The sequence below is a fragment of the Onychomys torridus genome, chromosome 2 (assembly GCF_903995425.1).
Source record: "Onychomys torridus chromosome 2, mOncTor1.1, whole genome shotgun sequence".
Lineage (NCBI taxonomy): Eukaryota > Metazoa > Chordata > Mammalia > Rodentia > Cricetidae > Onychomys > Onychomys torridus.
The window spans coordinates 64,505,846-64,529,918 of record NC_050444.1 but is presented as its reverse complement, the minus strand read 5'-3'; the positions used below and the strand labels follow the sequence as shown (position 1 = coordinate 64,529,918).

The 24,073-nt window shown below is 45.8% G+C and overlaps 1 protein-coding gene across 1 annotated transcript; it reads right to left on the bottom strand.

Annotated features, from left to right (window-relative positions):
- Positions 1-12,711: 12,711 nt before the first annotated feature.
- Positions 12,712-13,672, bottom strand: LOC118578376 (olfactory receptor 13C7-like). Its single transcript, XM_036179273.1, has one exon. The coding sequence runs from the start codon at positions 13,669-13,671 to the stop codon at positions 12,712-12,714; it is 960 nt and encodes a 319-aa protein (XP_036035166.1). The 5' UTR covers position 13,672.
- Positions 13,673-24,073: the final 10,401 nt, after the last annotated feature.

The following is a 24,073-nucleotide window of genomic DNA, read 5'->3' as shown; positions in this document are numbered from 1 at the left end:
CTATAAAGCTGGGTGGTGGTGGTGCACACCAGAGACAGGCGAATCTCTATGAGTTCGAGGCCAGCCTGGGCTACAGAGTGAGTTCCAGGAAAGGCACAAAGCTACACAGAGAAACCCTGTATCGAAAATCCAACCCCCCCCCCAAAAAAAGATCAGGCTGTAGTTAAGCTTGTAGGGCATTTTCTTAATTAGTGACTGATATGGGAGGACCTAGTCCATTGTGGGTGGTGTCACCCTGAAGCTGAAGTCCTGGGTGTCCTCTCTCCAGCCCCTAAAATAAGAAAGCACGAGGAGCAAGTCTGTAAGCAGCATCAGAGGAGCACATACATACACAACAGAAATACATATAATTAAACAATAAAGTAAATCTTAAAATTACATTAAAACTTTTTATGTGCATAAGTGTTTTGCCAACATGTATGTCTGTGTGTCACATGTGTGCCTAGTGATGAGGAGGCCAGAGAGGATGTGGAATCTCTTGGGATGGAGTTATAGACAGTTGTAAGCTGCCATGTGGGTGCTGGGAACTGAAGCCCAGTACTCTGAAAGGGTGGCCAGTGCTCTTAGTCACCAAGCCATCCCTCCAGCCCCTAAAGCTTTTTTTCCAAAAAGAAATTATTCGGTTTGTTACATTTGTGAGTCTGCATCTTAGGGATTAGAGTCATTTTTACTGAGTTTCTTCCTCCCAAATCTCTGGCTAATCTCTCTGTCTTCCTTTTTCTGGGTAGGTTTTGGAGATTTTTGGAGACAGTATCTCATACAACCCAAGGCTTGAACTTGATATGCAATTGAGGTTGGTCTTGAACGCCTGATCCTTCTGCCTCCACTAGTGCTGAGATCACAGGTTTGCACTTTACATTATACTCTGTGACAGTCTTAAATTCTTTTTGAGACAGGGTCCAGCTCAGGCTGGCCTTACTGTAGCCCAGGCTGTCCCAGAACTCATTGTGCTCTCCCTGATTTAGCCTCCATAGTGATTAGGAACAATCATAATCATCACCCCAGCTTCAGGTTTTTCTTGGTTTGATGCCTCATGCCTGTGTAGGTACATGCACAGCAGATGAATGCTTTTGGGGAAGTTGCTTCCATATCCTGACTCTTCTAAACTCACATGAATGATAATAGTTTCCTGGCTAATTTCTGGCCATGTGTGCTGGTTGGTCTTATATCAACTGGACACAAGCTAGGGGTATCTGAGAGAAGGGAACCTCAATTGAGAAAATGCCTCCATAAGATCCAGCTGTAAGACATTTTCTTTCTTTCTTCTTTTTTCCTTCCTTCCTTCCTTCCTTCCTTCCTTCCTTCCTTCCTTCCTTCCTTTCTTTTGGTTTGTTTTTTTCGAGTCAAGTTTTCTCTGCGTAGTTTTGGTGCCTGTCCTGGATCTCGCTCTGTAGACCAGGCTGTCTGTGAACTCACAGAGATCCACCTGGCTCTGCCTCCCCAGTGCTGGGATTAAAGGTGTGCACCACCCCCGCCCGCTCATTTTCTTAATTAGTGATTAATGAAGGTGCCATCCCTGGGCTGGTGGTCCTGGGTTCTACAAGAAAAGAGGCTGAGCAAGCCATGGAGGAGCAAGACAGTAAGCAGCACCCCTCCATGGTTTCTGCATCAACTCCTGCCTCCAGGTCCCTGCCTATTTGAGTTCCTGTCCTGACTTCCTTCAGTGATGAACAGCGATATGAAAGTGGAAGCCACATAAACTCTTTCCTCCCCAACTTGCTTTTAGTTATGGTGTTTATCCAAGCAACAGAAACCCTAACTAAGACAGCACACAAGGAATGTGTTTCCTGCTACAGTTGCCATATGCTTGTTTCTCAGCTAGATTTTTGTCTCTTATTTTGTGCTTTGGCTTATATCATTTGCATTTGGCTGTCTTTTAGAAGTACTTGAGATAAGAATTAGAGTAGAGTCAGGTTAGTCTTAAAGAAATTAATTAATAAAAAGATTGTATAGGGGCCAGGGATGTGGCTGGCTTGGTAGAAAGCTCCCCCATGAAGCCCTGTTTTTAATCTCTGCATAAACCAGGCATAGTGATAGAACCCAGTAACCTCAGCATTTAGAAGGAGGTGGATCAGAAGTTCAAGGGACATCTTTGGTTACATAACAAATTTGAGTCTAGCTTGTGATCACAATGACCTTTCCCACAATTGTACATAACCAGTTAGAAAAGAAATTAGAATTGAAAAGTGAAGTTGCTTATTTTATTTGTAAATCAACTCTTTTAGGTATAAATTGCATGAAAAAAAGAGCATTCTGGAGCTGGAGAGATGGCTCAGAGATTAAAAGCACCGGCTGCTCTTACAGAGGACACAGGTTCAGTTCTCAGCACCTCCATGGCAGCTCACAACTGTCTGTAACTCCAGTTCCAGATGATCTGGCCCCTGAATCTTCTGGTCTCTGAGGGTAGTAGGCACACATGTGGTGCACAAACATACATGTAAGCAAAACACCCATGCACATGTTATTTAAAAAAATACACACACACACACACACACACACACACACACACACATACACACACACACATATATATGTTTGGAGCTGAGGATTGAACCCCGGGCCTTGCGCTTGCTAGGCAAGTGCTCTACCACTAAGCTAAATCCCCAACCTCTAAAAAATATTTTTAAATTTATTGATTTGATGTAGTGGGTAGCCATCCCAGCATTGGCCTGGAAGTTCCAACCCCCAATTGAGGCTTCGTTAATGGTCACGCCCACAAGGCGAGGCTAAGGGAGGAAGCGGAAGACCCAGGATGGAGAGGAGGTCTTGCTTGGTTCTGGGACCCTGGACACAGGAGGTAGACCGAGCAGAGTTCTCCAGAGAACACCACCAGACTGCGCCATACCTTTGCCAGACCCTACAACCTATCCCCTCATTTGTAAGTTACCCCACAAAATAAACCTCCTTTTTAACTATGTGGAGTGGCCTTAATAATTTCACCAATAATTTCATGTCTGTAGTTTTGCTTATGTGTACGTATGTGCACCATGTGAGTGCCTGGTGCCTGCAGAAGTACAAAGAGGGCAATGAACCCCCTGGAATTGGAGTTACAGATTGCTGTGAGCAGCTGGGTGGATACTGATATCTAACCTTGACCTTCTACAAGAGTAGCAAGTGCTGTGGGATGTTCTGTATGTCAAATGTGTTGTTCTGATTGGTTAAAATAAATAAAGTGTTGATTGGCCAGTAGCCAGGCAGGAAGGATAAGGTAGGCGGGACAAGGAAGAGGAGAATGCTGGGAACAGGAAGGCTGAGGCAGGGAGACACCGCCAACCACTGCCATGACAAGCAACATGTAAAGACACTGGTAAGCCACAAGCCATGTGGCAAAGTATAGATTAATAGAAATGGGTTAATTTAAGATAGAAGAAGTAGATAACAAGAAGCCTGCCATGGCCATACAGTTTGTAAACAATGTAAGTTTCTTTGTGTTTACTTGGTTGGGTCTGAGAGACTGTGGGACTGGCGGGTAAGAGAGATTTGTCCTGACTGGGCCAGGCAGGAAAACTCTAACTACAAATGGTGCCCAACGTGTTGGCAAGAGTTTCCACCTAAAACCTGACAAAAAAGATTCTAAAATGGAGCTAAAAACAGCTTCCTAGTTGTCTCTCTCAAGTTAGCCGCAGCCTGCCAGTTTGAGCTACTATGGCGGGTTCCTGGCGTGTGCGTCTGACCTGCAATGTGGCGGGAATGAGGAGTCTACAAGCGACACTTTACTCTGCTGCATGGTGGATTTAGCCTTTGCTAGTTCAAAAAAAAAAAAAAAAAAAGATTTCTGGGCTATGAGCTGCTTTGATAGAACTGCTTCTCATAGTTGATAGTACACATGGCTGCAGACCATGTGACCACCACTTTGGGAAGCTGAGGTGGGCGGAGCCAGCAGCCACAGTGGCATTTCAGTCTTACAAAGATGGATATTACACAGAGAATCTGGTTTGTGTTGTCTTTGGGATTTTTAACTGCAGAAAAAGATTTGATCGTAAAAGCTGTTGAGTTAAACAAATATGAAAATTTTAAAGGTACCTTGACTTCAAAATTTGGATATAAGGATATGTTGCTTTGGAAAAGAGTCTCTGCTTTTGTTTCGACAGAAAGCCAGAGGCTGTGGATTTGTTCCAGATTAAGATACATCAGGTTTGATCAGCCAAGACCACCTGAAAGGTCTCTGATGACACAATGGCCCAGATGATCCAACATCCAGAATGGTTTCAAGGCAACTGGCTCAGAGGTTCACCCTCACAGACTACTCCATAATCCTAAAATTTTCTTTGTGTCCCCAAAGATATAGCACCCCCTCCAGCAGGAAGTAGTAAGAAAAACTACGCCCAAATTCCCAAAATTATCAAGCTGGCTTTGGAGATGGAATTGGCTCATTCCTTCTCTAAACCCAGACATATTGCTAAAAGAAAAGGTTAAGAGATTCTTGTGTCCCAAATCAGAAGAGCCCTCTGGTGTGGGACAGAGAAAAACCAATATTTTTATTTAAATCAGGTTGATTATAAATGCGATCTTTCTAAAGAAAAAAAGGGGATATGATATGGATATAATAGGATGAAAGAGTAAATTAATGAACTTACTTCTAAAGAGCAACAACTCATTTAAAATGTTTTACATTGGTATAGATTTTAGTCTATTGATACAAACTTAAAGTTAATTTTGTTATACTGTGTGTATATTTCTACTCTTGTTTAAGGTATTATGTTTGTATAGCTCATTTAAAATTGTAATGCATAATTAAAAAATAGATTAATAATTTAGTCATCTATGATAGTCATACTCGTAGCCATGTTAGTTAAGTCTTCTAGGTATACATAGGTATATTTCAGATAGATAGGTAATCTTCAAATACTTCAAAGACCTACAGAATATGACATTTAAAATATTTTTAAAAATTTAGACTTTCTGGACAGAGAGACATGTATGCTCCTGGCAGCACTGACTTGCTTCAAAGAGGAGATGGGCATCGAAGACACTCCATTACGGAGTTTATCTTCTTGGCAAAAATAGCCATTTGGGCAGGAAACTGTTCTTGCCTGGACTGCTTGATCGACTGGATATGCAGAACCCATAGAAAGGTGACCACTGACGTTTGCTTGACAAAATGGTCCTTCAGGTTCCTACTTCACAGAGGAAACTGCCAGATATTCTACAGGACAGTAAGAAAAGTGACCGAGAGACACTAGCCCTGTGGGCTGAAGACAAATGCCCCAATTTTACAAAAGAATATTAGGTGACTGTCCAGGCTGCCAGCTGTCTCTGTCTACCCTACAAGACTCCCGAAAGTTGCTTGCATCCTTCTCCCAGTTCTCAGGTAATATTATATCCTTCTGAGGTCCTTGATGTGGTTGAAGATTAGATAGTTATAATTTCCTCAGTTATGATAAAAGATACGTTAGATATAAAACCTTAGACTCACAAATATAAGATAGATAGGATATTTCTTTAATATTGTAACTGTAATTCTTGCTTGATAATTGTTTTATTATCTGAAATTTTACTATATAAAAGTTAAAACCTTGCTTTTAAAAAAAAAAAAGAAAAGGGGAAGTGCTATGGGATGTTCTGTATGTCAAATGTGTTATTCTGATTGGTTAAAATAAATAAAGTGTTGATTGGCCAGTAGCCAGGCAGGAAGGATAGGGTAGGCGGAACAAGGAAGAGGAGAATGCCAGGAACAGGAAGGCTGAGGCAGGGAGACACCACCAACCGCCGCCATGACAAGCAACATGTAAAGACACTGGTAAGCCACAAGCCACTTGCCAAAGTATAAATTAATAGAAATGGGTTAATTTAAGATAGAAGAAGTAGATAACAAGAAGCCTGCCATGGTCATACAGTTTGTAAACATTGTAAGTTTCTGTGTGTTTACTTGGTTGGGTCTGGGCCTCTATGGGCCTGGCGGGTGAGAGAGATTTGTCCTGACTGTGGGCCAGGCAGGAAAACTCTAACTACAAGCAAGTGCTCTTAACTACTGAGTCATCTCTACAGCCTTCTATATCCATTGATAAATTATTAATTAATTAATCAGTAGACCATTCTACAGCACCTTTTTGTTGTTTTTGTTTTTGTTTTTGAGACAGAGTTTCTCTGTGTAGCTTTGGAGCCCATCCTGGATCTCAATCTGTAGACCAGGCTGACCTCGAACTCGCAGAGGTCTGCCTGCCTCTGCCTCCCAAATGCTGGGATTAAAGGTATGTGCACCACCACCACCCCGCTAAGTAGACCATTGTAAGGTACAGTTCTCCAGGTCTTAAGAAATAAGTATACAAAAGCCAAGATACGAGACACTCCTGTTACTCTCCAAAGCTTCCCGTGTTCCTGCAGCACTCAGCCCGGCTCCAGACAGCAGCATGTGCTTCCTGCTGCTGTGTGCCCTGGTTGTGACTTCTCTACGATCCAGTCACACTACGTACTGTTGTGTGTCTGGCTTCTTTCACTTAGTGTAATATCTGCGAGAGAATCTCATTTTACAGCCTGTTTGGATAGTTTGCCAGTTCTTTTGCTGAGTACCATTCCACTCCATGGACAGCCAACTTAAACGTGTGTGTGTGTGTGTGTGTGTGTGTGTGTGTGTGTGTGTGAGAGAGAGAGAGAGAGAGAGAGAGAGAGAGAGAGAGAGAGACAGACAGACAGACTGCGAGCTCATATGGGAGGATAACAATTTGTAGGAGTTGTTTCCCCTTTCTCTCATGTGAGTCCCAGGGATTGAACTCAGGCTGTCAAGCTTGGCATCAAGTGTCTCTGCCCACTGAGCCATCTCACCAGTCCCCAGTATGTTTTCTGAGAAGGAATCTCACACTGGTCCAGGCTGGCTTCAAACTCATGATCTTCCCTCTAAGCTCAGCCTCCTGGATGCTAGGGGTACAGAGCGCCCACCTATGCCCAGTCCTTTTGGGCATTTGATGATTTTCAGCTATGGCTGTTATGACTGAAGATTCTCGCGCCTTTGTTCTTGAGTATGTGTGAGGACACACTTGGTCGTTTCTGTTGCCTGAGTACTCATGTCAGTACCTGGGCGTTTTAATTTACAGCAGTGCCTGGGCGATGACACACCAATTGCCAATGCTATTGAAGGATGCTTTTCATTACTTGATTTCCCAAGAGGAAGGCACCACACTACCCACTGCCAGTGGTGGGGTGAGGGCAAGAGAGCACCAAGGCTAGGTCAGGAGTCGGAAGCAGGAGTTGGGGGATCACAAGACTATCAGGGCTTTTGTGGTCCATACAATTCAAAGTAGTGCAGGATAATGGCTCAGGACAGGCTCATGGACCGACGTTTGTGAGGGGGTATTAAGAGGAGGCTCAGTAGTTCAAGGCCAGCCTCAGCTACATAGCAAGTTTGAAGGCAGTCTGGACCCATATGAGACCCTGCATCAAAAACCCATAAATCAAACCTCAACAAATATAAACAACACCACCAAAACCTCCTTTCACCCTCAGAAAGCCAATTGTGTAATGCTAGTGTCCTAATACACTTAAGAGAAAAACAATGGTTTCCTTGAGGCAGGGTCTGCCCACCCTCAAGAATGAACAAAACCCATTCATTGACTGAACAGGGGGAGCTACTGAACAACATGATTTGAGAAACATAAACCAGCCTGGTGAGAGAGTTATTGTGTGGCAGTGTGAACACCAGACTCCATGCAGAGAGATGGTAGATGCTTTAAAATGTAGGTAAAAGACCCCAAGAGGTCCCAAACACAGCAAAATCCGGATCTAGAGCCAAAAGCTTTGGGGCTTGGCACATGGTAGGAAACGTCCACCTAGGAGTGTCTTCCCTGTGAGTGCTGCAGGTGGAGCAGGATGAGCACTGGCCGGACACTTACTAGAGATGTAGAATCTTGGAGCCCATCCACGTCAGATTCACTGAGGCCCGATCTGGGTTTGCACAAGGTCCTCAAAGTTTGAGACGCTCATAAAAGGAGCTTGCAGGATTCCCGGCCGGCAACTTTCAAAATGTCCACCAGATGGCAGGTTTGTAGCAGACAACCCTTTGCTAGCGCCAAAGCTCCTTGTAATCAGGGAATTGGTGTGAACATGCCCTTGAACTTCTGGGAAATCAATGAGATGGGGATGAGCACAGAAAACCTTAATCAAAGAGTGGCAGGTCACCCTCATCAGCTCTTCCCGTGTGAAGAGTTTCCATATTTTCCCCATGCTTTGTGTAGTGGGAGGAATAGCCATGCACCCTTCATTTTACATAGATATTGAGGCCCCCAGACAGGAGACTCCGCTATGTGCTGAGTAGAAATACTGTTGGGCAGACCTGGAGAGTGGGTGTCTGGCTGCAGGTCTGAACTGAGAGTTCTTCCAGGGGCAGGCAGTCTGCCTACCTCTCCCAGCTCCCAGTTACTCTTTGAACAGCTCTCTCGTTTCCTTGGCTGTGACATTCACTCGATTTGGACCACTAATGGGCTGCTCAGTACTCAGGGCCCTGGACTCAGGGCCTCTAAGGGAACCAGACATCAGACTTAATGGGGAGCACACAGGACCGACCAGCGCTGGTTCCCAAGGAGTGCTCCGGGCATCCTGATATCCTGATGGCCTCTGAGTCAATGGCTAGCACTGGCTGGGGCTTCCTGACTATTTAATAACCTTTCCCTCAACCTGTTTTGTTTTCCTCTATTAACTCTAAAAACAGTCACTTGAACAAGAACAAGTTTGTTCTCTCTCTCTCCATCTCCTTTCTTGATTGAGAGTACATTGGATTGTATAGGTCTCATTGGAGCTGAGGCTGTGGAGTCTGAACAATATATGGTCAGACTATAAGAATTTAAAACTGTTTTGGGGAAGGGTGGTGGTTTGAAAGACAATGGCCCCCATAGGGAGTGGCACTATTAGGAGGTGTGGCTTTGTTGGAGTAGGTGTGGTCTTGTTGGAGGAAGGGTGTCACTGTGTGGGTGGGCTTTGAGGTTTCCTATGCTCAAGCTATACCCAGTGACACAGTTCACTTTCTGTTGCTTAGGAAAGATGTAGGACTTTCAGCTCCTTCTCCAGAACCATGTCTCCCTGCATGCCACCATGTCCAGCCATGATACTGGACAAAACCTCTGGAACTGTAAGTCACCCCAACTAAACGTTTTCCTTTGTAAGAGTTGCTGTGGTCATGGTGTCTCATCACAGCAATAGAAACCCTAACAAAGACAGAAGTGAAGAGGAAAGTTACATTTCTCATTTCTATCCCATTGTTAGATGTTAGGAGGAATGCTAAATTAGAATTGTCATTGTGCAAAACTGTGACAGTTCCCCAGATTAAGAAGAGAGCAACCTGGAGTTGGGATTTAGCTCAGTGGTAGAATGCTTGCCTAGCAAGCGCAAGGCCATGTGTTCAATCCTCAGTGCCAAGGTAGAGAGAGAGAGAGAGAGAGAGAGAGAGAGAGAGAGAGAAAGAACAACCAGTGTGTCATCGATGCTTCTCAGTGGATCTCCAAGGAAAACAAAGCCAGCACTTCCTCCTCACTGCAACTCTATTCACAGTAGCCACGATGAACAGTTAAAGAAAAGGAGGAATATACACCCAGTGGAACACTATACAGCCATGGAAAAGTAGGAAACCCTGTCATTTGGGACACAATGTGGATGAACTTAAAGGGCAGGTGAGCTGTGCTGGAGAAGATAAAAACCTATGGAAGTTAGCCATGTGCTCAAGTCGCCAGGGAAGAGAGGGGAGTCACCTAGCTGGTCCCTGAACACAACTTCTGTGAGCAAATCTCCAGATCTATGTCACAGACACCTGAAAAGGTATGTCTGTGCTGTCCAGCAGCCGCATCCCAGGAGCCTGCTGTGCCCAAATCTAGATGGTAGCAGAGGTTCTGTTCATGTAGAACGCTGACAGTTCTTCAGATTAAAAAGAGAGCCACCGTACAGCACAGCAATGTCTCTGAATAGATCTCCAAGGGGGGGAAAAAGGAAGTAAGGACCCGAAGCATCAGAGGGTTTAGTAAAGCATATCAGAAGAAAAGAGAAGAGTAATATTCTCTCTTGAGTCAGGACTCAGAGCAGGCAGACTCAGCCAATGGTGTTCCTAGGGACTGCTCTAGGAGGCATGAATTTGGGAGAGTATAATATGGAGGGGAATTTGCCTTCCTAGGACTCACTCCCTTAGCCCAGCTGGGTTTACTAGGGAGGAGGCAAAGGTATGTCTCTACCTAGAGGTGGATTCCATTCTTTTCTTTTCTTTTTTTTTCTTTTTCTTTTTTTTTTTTAAGATTTATTTATTTATTATGTACACAGAAGAGGGTGTCGGATCTCATTACAGATGGTTGTGAGCCACCATGTGGTTGCTGGGAATTGAACTCAGGACCTCTGGAAGAGCAGTCAGTGTTCTTAACCTCCGAGACATCTCTCCAGCCCCCTTTTTTTTTGTTTTTTTGAGACAGGGTTTCTCTGTGTAGTTTTGGTTCCTGTCCTGGAACTCGCTCTGTAGACCAGGCTGACCTGGAACTCACAGAGATCCGCCTGCCTCTACCTCCCGAGTGCTGGGATTAAAGGCGTGCGCCACCACCGCCCAGCAAATTCCATTCTTTACTGTAACACATTTGACAGACACAGTTTTCAGCCAGGAGAAAGAAGCTCTTTTCAAGACTTTGTCTTAACACAGCAAATCAGCAGAAGCTGAGCCTGCAAAAAACAGGTAGGAGCAACTTCAGATGTGCAGACAGCAGCAGAGAGCCCAGGCCTTCACACCTCCCTTTGCTCTCTTCTGAATTATGACCACTTTCCTCGCCTTGGCAGAGGCCCCGGGCCACCTCTCAGCGGTGAGGCAATGAGGACTAATGCTAGCTCAACAAACTTGAAAAGTCCTCATATTAAAGGTTACCCTGTGCATGTTGGGCATGGTGGTACACACCTTAAAGGCAGAGGCAGATGGATCTCTGTGAGTTCAAGGTCATCCTGATCTACATAGAGAGTTCCAAGACAGCCAGGGCTGTGCAGGGAAACCCGAGTCAAATAAACAAATAAATAAAAAGTTTCCTCGCGCTCCAGTGGCGGCTCACTCCTGTAATCCTAGCACTCGGGAAACAGACAGGAAGATGGTGCCTGCTTGGACCACATAGTGAGGTCCAGCGCAGGAAGGAAGCTCTGGTGGGTCCCATGTTCAAAGACAGGTGACAATTTCAGTACAGCGTGCCTTTCTCTTTCCTGTCTCCCCCTGGAAAGTCCACATGATGTCTTCATCTTCCACTGTTTAGTGCATCATAAGTCACTCCACATGAGCAGATGCCCTGCTACCATCCGGATTGAGCATAGCAGACTCCGGGGAAGCAGCCGCTGGCAGACATTTCAGTTGTCTGTGACATAGGTCCAGAGATCTGCTCATGGAAATGTGTTCTCAGGAACCAGCAAGTGTGCGTAAAGGTGCTTACCACGAAATCCTAGACCTGGAGACCTGAACTGGACCCCCAGAACCCACATAAAGATGGAAGGAGAGAACCAATTTCCACAAAGAAGTCCTTCGACCTCCACAGATGTCATGGCATGTGTACACACAAACAATAATAATAATAATAATAATAATAATAATAATAAATTAATAATAAGTTTGAACTTTAATATAATTGCTGTCTCTTGCATATGACATAGAATACATGTGATAAATCTAGGGGATGAATAATTGTGCAGGCAACTTAGGCCAGGAATGCTCTAGGGACTGTCATACTGGAAGACAGCTTTCACAGGGTCCCATTTCCCCAGCCCTGGACCCACACCAGGGGTCTCAGCCAATTTTCCATTGCTATAATGAAATACACAGAGCTGAGTGCTTTATAAAGGGTTACTGAGCTCATAGGTTTGGATCCTTTCTCGTCCCTTTTCTCTTCTTTCTTCTGTTTGTTTTGGGAGATAGGATCTCACACTGTAGCCCAGGATAGCCTATCACTGACTATAGAGACCAGGCTGGCCTCACATTTATGGTAACTGTCTAGCATCAATCCTTTTGGTGCTTGGATTACAGACATGAGCCATCCTGTCAGCCTCCACTTGTCTCTTTGTTTGTTTGTTTGTTTGTTTGTTTGTGAGACAAGATCTCTAACTTGCTATGTAGCTGACAGTGGCCTTATTTATATTCCTGGTCCTCCTGCCTATATCCCCTGAGTACTGGGATTATAGGTGTGTGCCACCACACCCTACATTTCAGTTTTTTTTTAGGTTAGCGTGGGTTTCATCGTGGTATCTTCAATCCTATACATACATCATTATACTTTGCCTCATCTGTCCCCTCCGACACTCCTCCCTCAGGCTCCTCCCTCTGGTTCCCTCTCCCCACTCCCTTCCTGCTTCCCTGTCCCGCATGCTCCTTTACTTTCTCTCTACCCATCTGTTTCCTTGGCTCTTATTTGTGGCTTTGTTTGTTTATTTCAATTTATGCCACAATTCATCCAGCAAAGGATTAAGATAACCCCCAAATACATTTGAGACCCCAAAATGAAGACAGACTGGGGAGGAAATGTGGGAAAGGGAAACAGAAAAGAAAGCATAACAATTACAGGACCAGACGGAGCAGTGTACAACTTTGATTTCAGACTCAGAAGCAGATAGATCTCTGTGGGATCAAAGCCAGCCTCGTCTATATAGTGAGTTCCAGGACATCCAGGACTATATGGTGAGAGTCTGTCTGCCTCAAGGGAAAAAAAAATCTCAATCACACTCTTTCCCCATAAACAGTGAGGGCTTTGGAAGTCCTGTATTATGGCAACCTGGATTCAGTGACGGTCACTCAGTTACGTGTTTCTGACTCACCAGGTTCCTCACAGCAGCCCTCACATCCTTGTTCCTCAGGCTGTAGATGATGGGGTTCAACATTGGGGTCACTACCCCATAGAAGAGGGAGATGAGCTTGTCTGCAAGGTCCTGCTTGTCTGCCCCCAGTGGGTCCTTGGACTTGGGCTTCCCATACATGAAGAGGATGGTCCCATAGAAGACGATCACCACAGTGAGGTGGGCAGAGCAGGTGGAGAAGGCCTTCTTCCTCCCCTCAGCAGAGGGGATCCGAAGGATGGTCACAAGGATGAAGATGTAAGAGACAAAGATGAACAGAACTGGGATTGCCAAGAAAATCATGTTGGCCACAACCATGCTGATGACATTGATGGAGATGTCAGCACAGGCCAGTTTCAGGACAGCCAGGATCTCACAGGTGAAGTGATTGATGACATTGTCCCCACAGAAGGGCAGCCGCATTGCCAAAGATGTTTGCACTATAGAGTTGGTGACACCACCTGCCCAGGATCCGGCAGCCATGGGCACATAGGCAGCCTTGCTCATGACCACTGGGTACCTGAGGGGGTTGCAGATGGCCACATAACGATCAAATGCCATCATACTCAGGAGCACACACTCTGTGGCTCCCATGGCAAAGGAGAGAAACATCTGTACTGCACAGGCTGAGAAGGAGATGGTCTTCCTGGGGGTCAGGAAGCTGTCGAGAATGAGGGGGACCGAGGAGGTGGTGTAGCAGATGTCCAGGAAGGAGAGGTTCCCCAGGAAGAAGTACATGGGTGTGTGCAGGTGGGAGTCGAGGATGGTCACCAGGATGAGGACCCCATTGCCCAGCAGGATCACCAGGTACATCAGCAGGATGAGCAGGAAGAAGGTTTTCTCCAGCTTTGGGTGGGCGGAAAGACCCAGGAGAATGAAGCCAGTCACAGGGGAGGTTTCATTAGATCTGTCCATGGTACATCTGTTCTGAAACCTGCGGGAACTCAGAAATGAGCATCAACATCCTCTTACTCCAAAAGCTCCTGGGCAGCCAACCAAAAGCCTTGTCCTGCCAAGCAGCAGATGTCCTGACAGCCCTGTCATCTCTGTGGCCTTGTTCACTTCTAGGAAACAAAGTAGGGATAGATATTTAACTTCCCAACTTAGTGACAAGTTAAGTTGGACTGTACTTTCTGCAGAGGACAATTCAGAAAATGACAAAATGTATTAAACATCTGTGAAGCATTGGAGAGAAAATAAGAGAAATCACATGGATAAGATTAGGGGGAGGATGAGGGTCCAAAGGCATCAGCCTGGCTCGTGGGGCTTCTGCAGCCTCTGGAGGTCTCCTCTTGGTACTCACTGGCAGCCTAGTGGAGAGAAAGAACAGGCTTTGAGGCACAAGGGCCCGTGTGCAGGGCGCCCGTCCAAAGCAAACTCCCCTCCCACTTTGTGACGGGATGCCAGGGCAGCACCACAGGACAAGGAAAGTCAGGAGGGTGCAGGCATTTATGAGGGCTGGTTTTCACCTTCAGGTCCTCTAAGCCTCAGGACTGGACTGAGTGGGTCACAGGCCTTTAGTGCTCTCGAGTCCACAACAGGAGCAAATCCAGACTTCTCCGAAGGAAGGTAGCATCACTCTGGTCTGATATCATTCCTGTGATTAGCTGCCATAGGAGAAAAATAAAAAGCTGTGGGTGGGGGATAGTCCTGTGGGTGAGGTTCTTGCTGAGCAATCATGAGGATCAGAGTTCAGGTCACCAGAACCTCAATAGAAAACCAGATAATCACAATGGCCCACATGAAATCTCAATGCTCAGGAGGCAGAGACAAGGAATCCCCGTGGTAAACTGACTAGAAAGACTAGCCAAATCAGCATTTCACAGGTTCACTGGAGGAACCTGCCTCAGTAAATGAGTGAGGAAGACATCTGATGTCAACCTCTGGCCTCCACACACATGTACACATGCACACACATGCCCCCCCCCACATGTGGACTCATGCTGAACACATAGCACATGAAAGAGAGATATATACACACATGTATTCTCACACACATGAACACCATGCATAACACACACCACAAGAGAGGGAGAGAAGTCTCTAAGTAGACATCACAAATGAAAGCCGGTAGAAACCCATCACGGGGCAGTGACAGTCAAGACCACAGCCCCATGACACTGACTGTTTTGAGGGTCAGCTCTGACGACAATGACACCACAGTGCCAAGGCTCAGCAGCCTGTTGACACTTTCATCCACTGGGCTGTGAGGGGGGGGGCGGTGAGGGGGGGCTGTGAGGGGGGGCTGTGAGGGGGGCTGTGAGGGGGGCTGTGAGGGAGGGCGGTGAGGGCAGCCCTTGGCCCAGGAGCTCTGACCAAATTCTCTCTCGTCATCTGTTTCACTTTGCCCACACCAGTGTCTCTGCTTCCCTCCTGACAATCCAACAAGCCCTGGCCTGTGCTGGTCATTCTAGAGACGCTTGATGGGCACCTCAGAATTTTAAGGTCCTCTCAACACTGGGATTTGTTCTGGAACAGCCGAGAAAACCCAACTAAAAGAACCCTGGAAACAATAATAAAAACTTTTTTGCAACTTTGAGTGTCTCATTACCAGCATCTCTAAAACGGTCGTGAACTTCCCAGGCGGTCATCCCTCCAAGGGCAGAGAGTGAAGTGACCCCGTCCCTTCTCGGTCCTCACTGTGAAGCCGAGCCATTGCTCTGTACTTAGACTTAATGACCGTCACCACGGTAGGGCCACAGTGACTCAGTCTGGGTTAACTTACTGGACACCTTCTCTGCACTTCCAGGTTTGAGGGACATTGCAGTGAAAAGGGCATGGTCCTTGACTCTAGGGAAGATTCTCGTAGGGAGATGGCTGTGAAATTAAAGAATTACATGGCCATCCATAACATTGTTATCAACATCAAACTTATTACCCCAGTGATCACAACAGGCCTTGGATGGACCTAGCAACCTGCTCCCCAGCTGGCAGTGATTTTTCCTTCCTATATTCCTGATAACCCTGGAGCCCAGGCTTGACTGTCAGGGTGATAGTGCTTCTTATTTCCTCTATCCAGCCTGTCATCTGGAACCCCATCCCCAAGGCAGTTAATCTCTCTCCACACGTCCATGAATATCCACACATGAATCCAAATATCCATGAATGGTTGGGTGTCAGCTTAAAGATAAGCAAAAACATGCCCTTTTCCCCTAGGGTTTTAAAACTATAGAATATCTCTTAGAGGCAATATATCACCCAGGAATCAACTGCAAAGTTGATGGTGAGAATAGTCTCTAAGCTTGAAGACAGCCCAGGAGCACGGAGCATGCTATCTGGGTAGCATGTGGGCTGGGCAGGGCAGTGCCCAGCTGGTTTTTCTCTCTCCTTTGGCCAGCCCTTGTGTCTCCCCCAGAAGTCCAGGTTTTGTAAAGGAGACATTTCCTTTAATGTCACCAGCACTAAATTGAGAAATCCAGCTCCTTGGTACCATCAGACTATGGACTCTGCAAAATGAGAAAATGCCCAGTGGTTGTAAGTGAGTGAGAGAGGACGGCTTGCTGGAGAGGGGAATGAATGACTGGCCAGCCCTTTCCTCAGTTCTGATCTTAGGGACTCCTGCAGCTTCCTTCATGGGTCTTTGCGATTCTGTGAGAACAGCAGCACACCGCCTCAGGCCCTCTGTTGTAGCAAGCTGATCTGAGATCTTGTTCTGCTAATGAAAGTTTGGTGTGGCTTTGATCAAAGCTTGCACTTACCTTTCTTGGGAACATGTTGACCAAGAATAGCTGCTTCCTCAGAGTGGAAGACAGCGAGAGTCAGTGCTCAGAACGTGTGACACCCAAAGGGTCAGGCTGGACCTGTCCCCTCTACCGGCCTCTTGTGCTCAGCGCACAACCTCCAAAGGTTGGGACATTACCCTTAGAAGTCAATTTAAGTTCCAGTTAGTTCTCTGGGACCGTTTGAGTCCCCGAAGTCATTTAAAGCTCAGAAAAGTATGTTGTCCTCAGCTTAGAAACTTTGTATCCTTCTGGGATATCATCCCTAAGATCCAATTATACGGAAGAACTAGAAGTTTGCGGGCTGCTTCTTTTTATCCTTTTCTTCCTTCTCTTGTCTCTCTCTGAACAACACAATTAGACCAATGGTGTCCAGAGCTGTTTAGTGATTACTGGATTCTTCAAGACTCTGCCCTCAGCTAGTCTTCTTCAGGGCTGTGGCCGAGTCCTATTAGCCCTATTTCGTCTGTGCTCAGGCAGTGGTCTGGGGGAGATGTCTGAGTGAAAAACTTACATTCTTTACATATTATCCTCTTGAGTCTGTGAAGTAAACAGCTATAATCTCCCTCAGTCCTCACTGGGCATCTAATAAAATGATTGTCCATCTGCCTCGTACCCCTTAACCTTATAGGAGTCACTGACTGAGTGTGACCCAGGGCAGGTCTAGAGAATGGGCTCGTTGCTGTGGAACACTATCTGTACTCTGTAAATGTGCATTACTCTCATTGGTTAATAAAGAGCTGGCCGGCTGTCTCAACAAAAAATTCTGCCTACACATGGTGTCCAAATGTCTGGCACGTACATCCACATAAAACCTGAGAAAGCTTTAACAAAGTTCTAAGCACACAAAAATGAGCCAAACACGGCTTCCTAGTTTCACATCCCTCATACCGGCTGGGGTACAGGGACACGCCTCCCAGTCACCGCCTGCGGGTGTGAGCTGCCAGTGCGAGCCCCTCCAGCATGGCATGAACTAAGCCATTTAGCGGGTTCCCACAGTATCTCACATGGGCCTCGGTACAGAGAGGCATCTCCTGGCCGCTGCCTGTGGGATGGAGCCAGCCACCAACTGCCGTGCGCTAGCACCATGCACTAAGCAGTGCCAGCAACTGGTATAACAATTTAAGATTCATCTCATGCGATCAAAAACAATACAGGTGCTCAGGAAAGACAGATCCAGATAGAAAAAAACCTCTAAACAGATTGCAATGTGTTTAAAAATATACATAGGCAGGCTGGAGAGATGGCTCAGCGGTTAAGAGCACTGACTGCTCTTCCAGAGGTCCTGAGTTCAACTCCCAGCAACCACATGGTGGCTCACAGCCATCTGTAATGAGATATAGTATCATATTCTGGCCCCACAGGGACACATCCAGGTAGAACACTGTATACATAATAAATAAATAAAACCTTAAAAAAATATACATAGGCTTGGGAGAGAAAAGAGAAAGGATATACAATCATAGATTAAAATATAGTTTAAAAGTAATAGTAAAGTCCTTAAAAAAGGAGTAAAGTAAAAATTTTTTTAAAAGGCACATAAAGATGGGGAATACAACAGAGAGTCTGGATCCTGTATGTTATTGTGTTGTTTTTGAATTTTTTGACTGCTGATGAATGAGCAATAGCTGCTAAGAGACACTGGATTATGAAAACTGCTAGATTAAACCAACTTATAGATTTTTAAAATATCTTGCCTTCTAAATGGAAGTTAAAAGGATTGTTGCTTTGGGGAAGAGGTTATGCTTTTTTTTCCACAGGAAATAAGAGGCTATGGATTCATTCCAGGTTGATATGGATCAGGTTTGATCAGGGAAGATTTACCTAAAATCCTGGCTACAGACATAAAAAAAATAAACCTAGAAAAACTACAAAACATGTAATGTGTATTTTATCTGCTCAAACATAAAACAAAAAAATTATCTTTGGCTAACTATGTACAACACACATTCTATACTTACATCAATACAGATATGTATGTTAACTTTAAAAGTTTATGTATTTTCTGAGCATGGGAACCAGGCACCAATAGATGACCCAGGTGATCTAGCATCTCATAATGCCTCTGTTACAGTTTCCTCAGAGTTCTGCATCCAGAACAGCTTCAAGGCTGCTGGCTGAGATGGTCCAGCCTCACAGACTACTCCAGTCAAGAATTAACCATTATTCTAAATTTTCTCAGGGCCCCCCAAAGATGCCAGTGCCCCCAAACAACAGAAAGCAGTCTAGAAAAAACAATGCCCACATTCCCAAAAGATTGGTTATGGATATTTGTCATCATTTAAATGGGATTGATTACAAATTATTATTGGTCATAGTCAGGGAAAAAGCTAAACAAAGGAGTTAAATTTGAAGATCTCTTTCTAAAGGAAAAAAAGAGGATATGATATAGAAATGATGAGATAAAAGGGTAGATTATTGAATCTACTTTAATATAAAACAACTACTAATCTTAAAATATTTTACATTGGTATGGATTTTGGTTTATTGATACCAATTTAAAGTTATTCTTACTGTACTAAATCTATATTTCTATTCTTGCTTGTGGTATTGTGTTTATACAGCTCATTGAAAAATGTAATGTATAATTAAGAAAACAGGTTAGTAGTTAGTCATCTATAATAATCAAACTTGTCATATTAGGTATGTTTTCAAGGTTAAACAAATATATTTAGATAGACAGATGGTTTTGAAATACTTCAAAGACTTACAGAACATGACATTTAAAATGTTTTAATAACATAAGGATTTTCTTGACGATAAGACACATCTGCTCTTGGCAGCACCAATTTACTTCAGAGAAAATGGTGGACATGGAAGAAACTCCTTATGGAATTTGCTTTCTTTGTGGCAAAAGCTAGCCACTGAGCAAGGAAACTGCCCTTGCCTCAATTGTTGACAGTTTACTGTCTAAACTGGACCAGCAGGATGCAAAAGAAAGTGACTTCCAAACTTTGCCCAGACAAGGTAAGACAGTTCTTCAAAATTCCTTGTTTCTCAGAAAAGTCTGTCAGATATGCTAGGCCTATAGGCCAAAGTTGGATGCCCCAATGTTACAGAAGAACTTTGGGTGACTGTCCAGACAGCCAGATGTCCCTGTCATTAGATAATATTACACCCTTCTGGGGCCTTTGATGCAATTGAAGACTAAATGATTAGACTTAAAGTTTTTCTTAGTTATGATAAAAGATAAATTAGGTATAAAACTTTAGACTCACAGAGATAAGACAGATAATAATTTTCTCTAGTTTTGCCAAATACAAACTGATCAGATGTTGTAACTATAATTCTTACTTGATAACTGTTTCTGTTGTATATAATTTTACTATGTTAAAGTTAAAATCTTCCTTTTTAATTAGACAGAAGGGGGGAATGCTGTGGAACAATCTTTGTACACGGTAAATATGTATTACTCTCATTTCTCAATAAAGAGCTGACCAGCAGTCCTGATGAAAAACTCTGCCTACAGCTCATTCCTTTATTCTGCAAGCTTTTTATTTTTATTTTTTATCATCAGTTAACTAAGTTTTGAGACAGTCTCAGGTAGCTCAGGCTCCTGGCTGGCTTTAAATTCCTGATCTTTCTACCTCCACCTCACAAGTGCCGGGGATTCTAGGCCTGTGTCACCGCACCCAGCTTCAGCAAACTTATGAGCCTGGACTCCAACGAAATGGAAACCTGTACTGGAAAGCAGGGCTTGGCCTTCCCGGAGTGCGCCCTCTTGTGGCATGGAGGCAGGACCACAGGGTGGTTCAGGGACAGGGCGTTTGTCTCACTCGGAATCAATCAGAAAATGGGCAGGAGAAAGGAGGCGTGGAAGGGAGAAGGGGAGAGAAGGGAAAGAAAAGAAAGGGAGACTGATTTACTACATGAGAAACGCCTGCTCGGGCAGGGAGTGTCCTGCTTGGCTACTGTGAAATTTGGGAGGTGGCAGGGCCACACCTCCTAGTGTGGAGCCTGAACTAACCCGCTCACCAGAGGGCCACATCTCCCGCCTCTGGTCCCTGCTGGAGGGAAGCCCTGCAGCCAGGGCAGCCAGGAGACACTTGGGTTTCCATTGGTCAAGACCGTTTCACAGTGTCAGACATCTCATTCTACATGTGGGCGTGTGTGTGTGTGTGTGTGTGTGTGTGTGTGTGTGTGTGTAAACGTGATGTGCCGAGGGTAAGTGGTCTGAGCCCCAGGCCCTAACACTTCCGGGCTTGACAGCTGCATTTGTCGTGTTGTCCTGAAGACAAACATGGACACGATACCCCCTTGGAGGTCACATACCTTCCCAATTTCCTGGAAATGTTTCAGTGCAGTTCGAAGGACTTAGAGATCTGCCAGGACTCACGAGAAGCGGGGCACCTCACAGAAAGGGAAGAGGCTAGCAAGGACTGGAACCAGGGGCTGTAAGGTCAGGGGACCAGAACTCTGAAGAGGGACATCCGGAAGAGGACGCTGCCTCGGGAGGAGGTGAGGGGCCAAAGCTCCGCCCCCTGGTGGCGGGGAGACCACGTAAGCGGGCACACGCTGAGAAAGAGGATTCCCCCACCCCACCCCCACCCCCGGAGGTGAGTCTGGATGTCTGAAGGCTTGGCTATCAAACCATCCTTGCCTGCTCTCAGGTCCGTCCTAGGTAGCTTAGCTTACCTGATCTTCCGCATCGGCTTCCGAGAAGCAACTCATTTTGTTTCCATGTTGTGTGCCAGGAAGAACTTCAGCCACAGGGACCCTCCTGATCCAGGGGCAGCAAGCCCACAAACTGTCCAGGGGCAAAGAACCCCCACATCTGTCTCTCGGGGATCCTGAGTTGCAAACACAGTGGTATAAGGAAGGGAAAAGAGAAGAAAGCAGGGTCATGCAGAAGGCGGAGGCTGGAAGCCCGAGTTACACTGGCTGAGACAGGCGTAAGGAGGGGAGTCCAAGTTAGAAGAGAGTAACAAGGCACGGGGGTGGGGGGTGGGGGGTAGGGTGGGAGGTGCGGTGGCTGGGTGGCGGGGTGGCGGGGTGGCGGGGTGGCGGGGTGGCGGGGTGGCGGGTGGCGGGGTGGCGGGTGGGGAAGGTCTGTAAGAGAGCAAGCTCCTAGAACCTCAAGGCACACTGCTCTGCTATGGAGGGGCCAACAGATCCTGACGAACATGCAGTCTACCTGTGAGGCCCGACTGTACTTTTTACTCCTCCATGAACCCCCCAACCCGTCACGAAAGCAGGTGTGATGAAGTGGAAGCCTCTGGCATCCAGAGGGCAGAGAACAAAGATGCTAGATATCACAAACGCTGCGTGCTGCAGACTCCCTCCCTGCTCACAGTCCCGGTTCCCATCCACTACTATTCTAGTTTGCTCAAGGTACTCCTGACAGCGTGTGTGTGTGTGTGTGTGTGTGTGTGTGTGTGTGTGTGTGTGTGTGTGTGTGTGTGCGCGCTCGCTCGTGTCCCCAAGTAGTTCTCTAACCTTCCAAACATCAAATGGGAGTATTGCAATTGTTAACTGGATCTCCCCACTTTCAGATGCTAGTCAAAAGTCTGGTCCCCCAGTTTCTGAGTAGCCTGCTGTGAAGGTATAGTGTTCCCACAACCCCCATCATGGCCTCAATAGTATACTAGAGTGGTTCACAAAATGCAAGGAAAATTTTCATTTACGAGTTTAAATATTATCTATTTGTTTGTTTGTTTATTTATTTATTTATGTGTGCTTTCCATATTACCATAACCCCCATGCCCACTTCATGGGCTTGTTGGGAACAACAGATAACCCAAGATTTGGAGAACCATTATAACGGTCCCTCTCACTGACACCAATGTTTCACTAATATCACAAACATCACAAATCCAATGTATGTAAACTCCTCAAACACAGAACTATTGATTAGTCATTTATTTATTCACAGATACCAGTGTGGCTGGGTACAACAGAAGTTCAAAAATCATGTACTAACGAGTCAGAATCAATTATGTAGCTGCCACAGCCCTGCCAATCCAGACAGATGCTCCCCCTCCCCCTGCTCTGAGGCTGTCTTCTAAGACACAGTCTGGTTTGTGGAGGACAGAAAACAGCCTCTTCTATTCATCAGGTAGAGCTATTAGAGCATAAGACAGATTGATGACAGAAAAGCACACTAATTTATAAATATAACTTCCTGACACACAAGCCTTTTTAAAAAGCCTTTATGGACTAGAAAAATGGTCCAGTGGTTTAAGAGCACTGGAACCCTCTTCTGGGCTCCATGGGTACCAGGCTTGCATGCCATGCAGACATAGATGTAGGCAAAACATCCATACACATGAGAGAAATAAATTTTAAACAGCGTTTATTCTTATTTTTAATTATATGTCTCATGCATGTGAGTTCAGGTGCCCTCAGAGGCCAGAAAAGGGTGTCCAATCCCCTGGAAATGGACTTAGAGGCAGCTGTGAACCACCTGACGTAGATGATGGGAACTGAACTTGAGTCTCTGGAAGAGCAGCATGTGCTCTTAACCACTGAGCCACCTCACCTCTCCAGCCCTTCTGGAGTTTCTGTTGTTATTGTTGTTTGTTTGTTTGCTTGTCTTTTGAGACAGGGTTTCTCTATGTAGCCTTGGCTGTCCTGCCTATCAGTTTTCATCCTGGACTAGGTCTACACACCCTGCAGTGTCCTGCCTCCTGCGCAGCTTTATGGCCTGCTCAGTCATATCTGGTCTACCCTTAGTTCCACTCTGCTGGTCCTTCTCTGAAGACAGTGACCCACTTCCGGTCACTGTGTCTCCCATCCACCCTAATGTGTTTATAGCATAGAGATGGTCTGTGGTAATGGGAAGGTTGGTGGGGACATGGGACATTGTTGATGGTGGAGACAGTCAGTGGGTCAGTGGATGGAGTGAGGCGATGTCTGGGTGGCTGGGGAATCTGGATTAAGATTCCTGAGGCTCAGTTTTTCTTACATGTAGTTTTTCTGAGGTGATATAGCCACCTTGAATCAGTCCTTGGGGTAAATCCCAGGAGAATTCTGGGAACCCAGCACCAGAGAACTTTTTGAGCTGAACTTTGTGTTGAGGGGATGCTCCAGGTAGGTTTCCACTTATTTAATTGGGCCTATAGGGTGGAGTCTCAACTTGGAGCCTCTCAAAAAACTTTAAATTACTTCTGGGATGGGACCTAGCCCCACAGCAACCCCATCCTAAGCTCCTCGGAGAATCTGGAGCCCTGGAGAGCAGGGTGGAACACAGAGAGCTGCTGGATGTGGTGGCTTGGGGTGGCTTACCGGCTGGCCCAGGCACAGCCTCCTTTGGGCAGGGGATCCCAGGGAGCCTCAGGCTTGACAATCAGTACCCCTCTCCCTGTTGCTGAGCCCTAAGCTCAGGCATGAGCTGGTAAGGCTAAGATTGCATCTTGGAGTCCCTGACCTTCAGAGTCATGTGGAGAATCAGGAGGGGAGACAGTAGTTAAGCAGTACATGCCTTGATAAAACTACACATCTAGCTGTGCTGGGACATCTCTGAGAAATGCACCTTGCCTGGCTTGCTGGATTATGGCTAGACAATTCCAGAGGGGCAGGTGACCGAGAGCTAGTCACTTGTCCTCACCTTCATACACTGGCCACATTGCCATTCCACTAGTCTGCTCCTGGAAGCAATG

Bases quoted from the DNA above. Each gene is read 5' to 3' on its own strand.
- LOC118578376 (XM_036179273.1), bottom strand. From the start codon at position 13,671: ATGGACAGATCTAATGAAACCTCCCCTGTGACTGGCTTCATTCTCCTG.